General features: G+C 37.8%; 1 protein-coding gene across 1 annotated transcript in view; it reads right to left on the minus strand.

Moving 5' to 3' along the window:
* Window positions 1–77: 77 nt before the first annotated feature.
* The window catches only part of si:dkey-256h2.1 (uncharacterized protein LOC337520 homolog), a 9,363-nt gene continuing 20 nt past the window's right edge, over window positions 78–9,420 (minus strand). Inside the window, exons 1-12 of the mRNA XM_043231855.1 lie at window positions 8,889–9,420; window positions 7,747–7,886; window positions 7,495–7,670; window positions 7,251–7,411; window positions 6,435–6,575; window positions 5,023–5,144; window positions 4,772–4,940; window positions 3,514–3,659; window positions 2,025–2,149; window positions 1,094–1,220; window positions 813–946; window positions 78–458 (exon numbers count right to left, since the gene is read on the minus strand). The exon at window positions 8,889–9,420 is cut by the window's right edge and continues 20 nt beyond it. Coding sequence (XP_043087790.1) covers window positions 339–458; window positions 813–946; window positions 1,094–1,220; window positions 2,025–2,149; window positions 3,514–3,659; window positions 4,772–4,940; window positions 5,023–5,144; window positions 6,435–6,575; window positions 7,251–7,411; window positions 7,495–7,670; window positions 7,747–7,886; window positions 8,889–9,325 — 1,998 coding nt within the window. The 5' untranslated portion in view covers window positions 9,326–9,420 and the 3' untranslated portion in view covers window positions 78–338. The remainder of the gene's footprint in view (window positions 459–812; window positions 947–1,093; window positions 1,221–2,024; window positions 2,150–3,513; window positions 3,660–4,771; window positions 4,941–5,022; window positions 5,145–6,434; window positions 6,576–7,250; window positions 7,412–7,494; window positions 7,671–7,746; window positions 7,887–8,888) is intronic.

Below are 9,420 nucleotides of genomic sequence, written 5' to 3' on the forward strand. Positions count from 1 at the left end.
AGCGGCCTAACCTAAACATGCAGCTTGCCAGTTTTGAGACCGACTCATTCAACACAAATAAATCATTTAAGCGAGACTGATCTCTCAAGACACAATTTATTTGAAAAAGGATTTAGCGCATGTGTGACTACGTGAATGTCTAAATCTCGGGTGTCGACTGCTTTAAAAATGATGATTTTATAATGCAAGGAAGCATTTAGAAACAAAAATACCTTTCGAAAATACCTTAAGCAGCATTGATGAATAAAATCATCAATATAAAAACAGAGAGATGATGAGTACTGCCACAAAAAATTGAGAAAAAAAAAAACAATCAGCTGAATTTTCTGTCTGTGAAATCATTTATAAAACACTAGGAAGGAGTACATAATAATGTACCCTGGATTAGTCTTTGGATCTGGGTTGCGTCCTTCAAAGAGTCCATAGTAGAGGACGGAATTGGTTCCTCTCGTGTCCAGCTGTGAGGGGAACAAAATATATTAAAATCGCGAACTCATCATCAAGATAAATATGAACGTGCACCAAAAATGACACGCGTCTGGCTACGTTCTTAAAAATAAAGCTTCTACATGAGGTTTTGGATAAGCCCCTTTCCTCAAAACCGGTGCTAAAAGAACCTTTTTTGAGAATATTTAAATAATCTGAGGAACATTTTGTGCAACGGAACGTTAAACGCTCTTCACGGGATCATCGATGCCAATAAAGAAGAATGAAATATTGCTTGGCTGTGAACTGAACGCTGCACAGGACAAGCAGTACATGTAACATGCGCGACTGCCGTCCCCCGGCCCTATCATTGTGTTTTGCTGTACCTGGGAAGTGATGTCGGTCCTCCACGGATCCACCTGGAGCCCGTCACACCAGCCTCCTCGGCCGTACAACCAGGTCCCGTGTTCGTTGGGCACCGCTCCTTCAGGCACCCGCAGGGCACAGCCCAGAGGAGATCCTGCACGGACGATACATTGACTAATGACATAAAAGTTTATCTAGTTAACCCGTCCTGTCACCCTGGTCCCACTGACCAGCTGAAACCAATACGAGTTTAATAAAATGTTATCAAGTCCGCTAACTCTGCCACCCTGGAGCTACTAACCAGCAGACTCAAACACGAGGGAGTTATTGAAAGATCTGTTGATCAGGAAGTGATGTGAAGTCACACAAAATTCACCGCAGAAGTTCTCGTCCGACCCGTGAGCCGTGATAACGGCATATAACTCCACCTGCCACACAAAAATACACTTAATAATACAATTTTAGTAATAAAAAAAAAAAAAAAGAAGATGAATGAATGAATGAATGAATGAAGCATTATACTAAAATAATAATAACCCCTAAAGGTTTCTTTTTCAATGGGATTTTTGGGACATGGAATGAGAAAGGATTAAAAATATTAATCCAACATATATTTATAATTTTTGTATTACTATTGGCATTATCAGTATTTTTACTACTACTGTGCCAGCGCACACATGCAAACACACATTCAATTTAAGTAAAGTTTGTACTTTTACGTAATTGTTATATGCAAATAAATAAAAATAAATAGATTGATTGATTAAAAAAAATTATAAAAATCACATTAATACAATTTTTAAAAACCCACGGAAAGTTTTTACTTATCAAGAAATGTTATAATATATAAATTAAACAGATTAATTCATTACAAAATAAATACATTTTTTAAAAAATAAAAGCTTATATTATTATTTTTGCAATACTATTGTTATTATTAGTATTATATTACTGTTCCAACACACACGTGAAACACATTCAATTCATGGAAATTTACTTATAGATATTTATTTTATATATTTAAAATGATATGTAATTGAAATAATGACTTTTTAAAATAAATATGTTTAAATTAAAATATGGCTGATATAATGTCTGATATTCAGCGGTCTTTAAGGAAATGTTATGTTTTTTCTGTTTGGCCAATGTCGGAAGTAGGATTTCTTATTATTTGAATGCTATTTTTATTACAGTTTCACCAGTAATAATCATAACAGGTTTGGATTCATCACCTTCTTGGTTGAAGCTGGAAGACTGAACTTGATCTCTTGGTATCTGCTGTTGTAGTCCTTGTCAAACGTGCCCCCGGGGAAGAGTGACATTACCTCGAAAGGGTACAGTCTGTCTGAATAATTACCTGCGAATGCAATGTCAGATGACGTCGACATCCACAACAGACGTCCTCATCTTTCTGCAATCTATTTGACTTGCTTTATTACCGCAGTAATAAACAGCCAAGCCTCTAAATGCTTATTTATGGTGTTCTGAAATAGAGCTAGCGATGATATAGATTTATGACTCGTACATTTTATTGCAAAACGGAGGTCGACTTTCAAACTAGGAGCGTGCAGGAAGTGTTCTCTGCGAGTTATATGAAGTGAAATTATTTGGAAGAGATAATGGAGAGCCGTCTGTGGAGTTAACGGTGTAGAGGATTTTCCACTTCTCTTTTTCCAAAACTGGAGACACCTTGTTTGGTTCCTTTGAGTGTGACTCAATAGAACACGTGTGGGTGAGCAACAGCGTTCGCAGCTGCGCGCAGTAAATCAGTCACCGCTATGTTTTCGTTCCACCAAAATGTAGATGTTTATGCAAAAAAAAAATATTTTTCAAAATCTAGTGTCCGCTGCCTACATGCATCCCTTCTAGAACAGCATCCTGTCTGAAAAAGAACCTCGCATGCGATCGATTTCGAAAGCGCCATACAGACAGCAACTCAAAATGTACACTTTATAACCACAACTAAGCGGATCTGACATGAAAAATATTCTGCACAACATTTAAAAGCGTTTTGAAACACTAGGTACGGTGTATACAGTGCAGTGCAATCGATGCCTAAATGCCTGATGGTCACAATGGATAAAATATCAAAAGCAAAAAAATACAGAATTAACATTAATATTAAAAACATTCATCTGCTTTCTGTGTGAATAGCTTTTAAAATTATATAAATTATTTCTGTGATCATTAATCGTGCCTACAGTGTTCTTTCAGAAACTTTTGATTTGCTGTTTTCAACACTTATTATTATTAATGTTGAAAACAGTGCTGGCTCATATTTTTGTGGAAACTGATACTTTTTGGGTATCTTGTTTTGTCACTCCATAATTCGGAAAATACTTTGGAAAGCACATACATGCATACATATTTTTTTTTTTACCAATTCTGTCGAATGTTGTATATAACCAAGCAAATTATATATAAACAAATCCCTCTGTAAAAACCCAAAGGATACAGACGGGATAAAAAGATAAAGTTTGGTGTGTTTAAGCGCTGCTGAAGTGGATATTTATGTCATTTTTGACAAATCAGCCTTTAAAAATATGGATTGTAATTGAAACCTATTACCAAAAATAGGTAAAATACTATCAAATAAACACTATTTATGAAAAATCAAAAAGACCAAAACCTCAAACTTGACAGATGCGTGAAAAAAATGCAGCGTCTCCACTTAATGTTCATTCATTTCTTGCTAAATAAATAAATTAAAATATTTCTGACCTGTCTGGTTGCTGTGACTAAAGCGTAGATTGAGAGAAGTCATCCACGGCATGGCCCACGGCACAGTCTTCATGGTAAAGACGCATTTCTTGTCATTTAGCAGAGGAATCAAAGGAGACACATCTGTCAGCCAGTGACCTGTGCCTCTGTAAAGAAAGTCACAAACGCTTTCAATCATCAGAAACTAACTGTATCGCACCGTCTAAAGGCCAGTACTCATCAGGAACGATTACCATGAAGATCACTAGAAAGAAAATACATTAGTCTCCTCACAAATGCGCAATAACGTTCTGTATATATTGTCATCTGCCACCTTCAATGCTCTGGCTCTTTCAAGCAGGTGGATTTTGTTTGGCTGTCAATGTTTTTTTTTATCATTCATCACCTGGAAAAATGGTTCTGGACATCATTCCAGTGTTTATGTTCCTGTGTGTTGTATCATTATAGTTGTGGTGTGGACTCTGATATTCTTTTTAAGAAAAAAACAGACATTTAAAGGGGTAGTTCGCCCAAAAATGAACATTTGACGTTTATCTGCTTACCCCCAGGACATCCAAGATGGTGACTTCGTTTATTCAGTAGAAGATTTTTAACTCAAACCATTGTAGTCTGTCGGCAATATAATGGCAATCAATGCCACTCATGGCTTTGAGAGCCAAAAAAACTAAACTAAACTAAACCCTTGTCGCAATACACTGAGGTCTCAACGGGGTATGTTCCTAAAAAGAACATTAATTTGTGTATTTATTATGATTTCTTCCCTAAACCTCGCCTTCCTGAGACAGGTCGATTTGTACAAAGCTCATTATAAAAAGCAAGGTGTGCTCTGATTGGTCAGCTACACAGAGTGTAGTGATTGGCCGAGTGTCTTGGCGGCTTGGTATTCAGCTGATTTCTAATATTCACAATGACAACGTTGAAAAAAAAAAAAAAAGATTCAGTTAAAATCAAAGGCTACAAGAATACGCTTGTACAGTTCTGAATGGGAAAAAATGCAATGCTTAACATGTCCAATCAATAGCAGGCAGCCCCGCCTCCTCAATAAAATAGCCAATTGCTGATCTGTAAAGTCAGCGCATCACCGCTTCTGCTAAGAAGTTCTGGTTGCTATAGAAACAATCAGCATTCTGAAACGTGTGCCATGACTGTTGTTGTTGGAGAATTTTAAGTTTCCCCATTTAAAGAGAAGGCGTATCAAAGATGGCCGCCGAGTGACATGAGTGACAAGAGACTTTGGTTAAACTAAATGGCCACGTACCTGCGGAAGGCCGTTATCCAGCGCCCAATCTCCAGGTTACAGTACGGGCTGGTGCGATCGCAGCATACGTACAGCTGCACGGTGTGATCCCAGTAAGGACACGTCTCGTCCCTGCGGCCCGGACAGGACAGAGAGGCGTCCAATTCAAGAAGATCATAATCCATGAAATCTACGTTCAAAAACAGGCCGAATTAGACAAAAACGTCCAGCTTTGAATGACATGGATGGTGCCACTAACGCGAAGCTAAAACCTCCGGGCAGATCCACCACCGCTTGAGCTCCCGTCTCTCCGTGCATCAGATGCCGATCAAACACGGGCACTGTAACGGCAGGCTGACTCAGCTGCTCCTGCAGAGCCTCGTTGAATGTGAACCTACAGAATAAAAAAAAAAAGTGAAATCAAAACATTTTACAGGGGAAATTAGACGGGGAAATTGTGTCGAAATACACCAGATATGATTTGGATAGTAAACTGTGACATATTATGCATAAAAATTCTTCATACAGTGGACTAGAAATGATTCAGACACGTTGACCTGACCATGTTCTGTCTTTTTTTCTTTAATTGCTAATGCAAACTTTTTACACCACAGACTGAAAATACATTTAGCATTGCTTGGTATTTGCTGGACCTGAAATTCTATTATCTAACTGTGTACTTTAATTTAACCTCATTAATTCATCACATGCCTTTCTATCAAAGTATTTTATCGTATTAAAAGTATTTTAAAGTAGTCATATTTTATTAGGATTTTCTAAACTACAGCGAAAAAACTGTGATAGCCCGAAGCGTCTTGGTTTGGATAGATGAATAAATCTTGGTTTGATTGTAAGAAAAAAGGTGAATAAAAGACGTAAAATTTTGATACCGTAAGCTAGTGATAAATGGGGAATGTTTAGCAATTTTAAGATATATTATATTATTACATATATTATAACATATTAGTCAGCGACCGGTTCTCTATTAGTATTGGCCATCAGTCAGTCACTAAATTTAAATTGTGACAACTAGCCCTGGTTTCTAGTACATGCACTAAACATAAACTAATTCACGTTTTGAGTGTGTACACACACACACACACACACTCACACGCAGACACACACACAGACACACACACACACACACACACACTCACACACACTCACACGCAGACACACACACAGACACACACACAGACACACACACAGACACACACACAGACACACACACGCAGACACACACACAGACACACACACAGACACACACACAGACACACACACAGACACACACACACACAGACACACAGACAGACACACACAGACACACACACACAGACAGACACACACACACAGACACACAGACACAGACACACAGACACAGACATACAGACACACACACACACACACACAGACACACACACACACACACACAGACAGACACACACACACACACACAGACAGACACACACACACACACACGTTTAAACATGATTATTACTTGTTAAGTGGATGAAATATTTACCAAACATATACCAGTTTTCGTAATATTGATTAAATATGTTTACTTACTATATGGCTAGAGTTTGGGTTACTTGCATGTAATTATGCATAATTAATGGTTTTTATAATAGTAATTACATGTAACAAGTACACCTTAACATAAAGTGTAGCCCATTTTTCTTACCACTGAGCTTGCCAGGCCATGAATCTAAAGGTGGGGTAGAGAGACCAGCCCATCTCAGACAGCGCCCCCCTCTGGTTGATGGCAAAGAAGAAGTTTGGAGAAGGTGTGACCTGGAACGTCACATTCACAGAGCGACCCTTTCTGTCAAAACAATCCACATCAAAAATAACTGAAAAACACACTTTAAAAAAAAAAAACATTTATAATACAGCATGAATGTCTTGAGAACTAAATAATGAAGTGCTAGAATGTGATTTTTCATCTGGGGAACACTACTTTTGAAGATATTGTGAGATGACATTAATTGGGAGTGATAAAAAAAACTATGTTTTATTAATTGACTATTATATATTGCAGCATTTTCACAGATGACCAGGCTGTTATAAAAATAAGTAATGTGTTTCTATGTTGCATGTTTTTAATTAAAGTTATTTACTTCACACATATATGAAAAACACTACTATTTTAATACAATTTATAAAGAATTATGCTTTTTTTTTTTAATTTATAAAGTATTTTTAATTTTATGTTTTAGTAATTTTTTATGTGCTTTTGTCATTTTTCTTAGTTGATTTATATTTAATTTATTTTTTTTTATTCCACTTTTTAGTACTTTTTCATAGTTTTTAAGCTTTTTACTTTAGATTTATTTCCATTCAAGAAAACTATTTGTAATAGTTTATCAGAAACCTATTTACATAGCTAGATTTATTAGAAAACAGTGCGAATAAAATATAGAATAACATCATTTATGTTAAGAACATCCGTAATAAGAAAATCCGTATCTCAGTTGTGACTTATGATGAAGATGCTCACCGAAGGGCTTGGATTACGGATGGTTCGATGTGGACCATAGACGCAGGTATGTTGATGGAGGTGGAACAATCATCTCCTAAGCAGTTCATGTCCTGGATGGGATTCCCAGGCAACGCATACACCAGCACCCCGGTAGCATTAGAATCAGCCATGTTTCTTATCTTAAACATTGAAAAACATCGAAAATCAGGCCAAGTCTTCAATCTCGAACCAATACCCACGTTGCCTCGCTCTTGCAGCTCACCTTCGTGAAGAAAGAGCAGCCACCCTCGGACACCCACGCCACCGCGCCTTTAACAGACGCCGCGGCTTCACAGCCGTCACCTGCATCCAGCAGTCTGTAAGGATCTGCACTCCAGCGTCCGTTCAGCCAGTCGTATCGGGCGTTGAGACGCTTGGAGATCACCGGCGTCTTCCAGTCTGCGGTTAAAGAATATTTAAGAAAGGACACCCCCCAAAACAAGTGGAACGGAGTCACGCCGAAACACGCTCTCACCTGGAGAGGAGAACAGCACCTGAGCGAGGCCGCAGTTGTGTCCACCGCATCCCCATGAGTACAGGACTCTGGGTAACCAGTTACCCAGCGCAAACACAGGCGTAGGGGAGAAATGCAGTCTGGACATTATCTCTTTTCCTCTAACAAGACAAAAAAAACATGGGGTGGCAACATGAATTGCTTTAGTTATGTCATTTTTGCCTACTTTGGCAATACCGCGCTGCATTTATGATGTTTTGAAAGGTAAATAAAAAAAATAAATAAAAATACCTATATCGATATCCTAACATTGTAATAAAATGTGGTATTTTTGGTACAGATCGATAGATAGACAGATAAAAAACATTTTTATTTAAATCTATCTATCCACCCATATTAAAAATATAATTAAAAATAGCATTTTTTGTACAAGAAAAATGAAAAAATAAATAAAAAGAACGTATTTGTACCTACACCAATGCTATTCAATGGTAATACCGTGGTAATGTACTTTGTAATATACTATAATAAGGCAGTGTTTACATAGTTTTATACTATTGTTACTATTTACTATTTGTTACTATTTAAATGTTTCTCTAAGGTCATTTACAAAATACTACAGTATTACCATGACATCAAGAATAATAAATGAATAAATCTGTCTAACTATCTTACTGTCTATCCATTTATCTATCTATCTATCTATCCATCCAGCCATCTATCTATCCTTGTCATTCTATCTATCCATGTCATTCTATCCATCTATCTATCAATCTATCCATGTCATTCTATCTATGTATCCATCCATGTCATTCATTCCATCTATCTATCTATCTATCAATCTATCCATGTCATTCTATCTGTCCATGTCATTCTATCTATCTATCTATCTATCTATCTATCAATCAATCTATCCATGTCATTCTATCTATCACTACATTGACTCTCTCTCTCTCTCTCTCTCTCTCTCTCTCTCTCTCTCTCTCTCTCTCTCTATATATATATATATATATATATATATATATATATATATATATATATATATATATATATATATACTAAGCTAATTATCGACATAGTTATCCAAAGTGATTTCAAGTGTAATTAGTATCATGTTGTTGTACTTTCCGCCCAGTGATGATATGAGATGTTAATGTCTGTACCCATGAGCCGCGGCTCTGTACACCTGCTCTCTCATCCAGAGCGCGTCCTGCAGCGCAGTGTCATCCAGGGACAGCAGCAGGACTTCGGTGTCGGACGGCAGGTATCTCAGCAGATCCGACAGGGACTCGCTCCACGTCCACAGACACTCCAGAAAGGCGGATTTGTTGGTGAACGCGTGCACGACGAGCGCGCTCCTCGAGTAGTTCTGAGGAGGACTGTAAACAAACACTCCGTCCAGAGTCTGCACCTGGAAAGCGGGAGCAGCATCGCCGGGTTCAAAGCCCTCCAGACCTTCGGTGGACCTTCCTTTAGATCTGGTGCCGCTCTCGTCTGCTTGCTTCAGGTTACCGGAAAATTTCCCATTTCTCGGGGGAGACGTTGCAGCGCAGAAATATAACAGATAAAAATAAAGCAGTAGAAATCTACAATAAAACATGGTCTTCGCTTGATACTGGCATTTCTTTGTTAATACGCACGTACGTGAACTGCACCCCGGCCCGTGTGTCTCTAACGTTACATTGTTTCACTTTT

The sequence above is a fragment of the Puntigrus tetrazona genome, unplaced genomic scaffold (assembly GCF_018831695.1).
Source record: "Puntigrus tetrazona isolate hp1 unplaced genomic scaffold, ASM1883169v1 S000000456, whole genome shotgun sequence".
Taxonomy (NCBI): domain Eukaryota; kingdom Metazoa; phylum Chordata; class Actinopteri; order Cypriniformes; family Cyprinidae; genus Puntigrus; species Puntigrus tetrazona.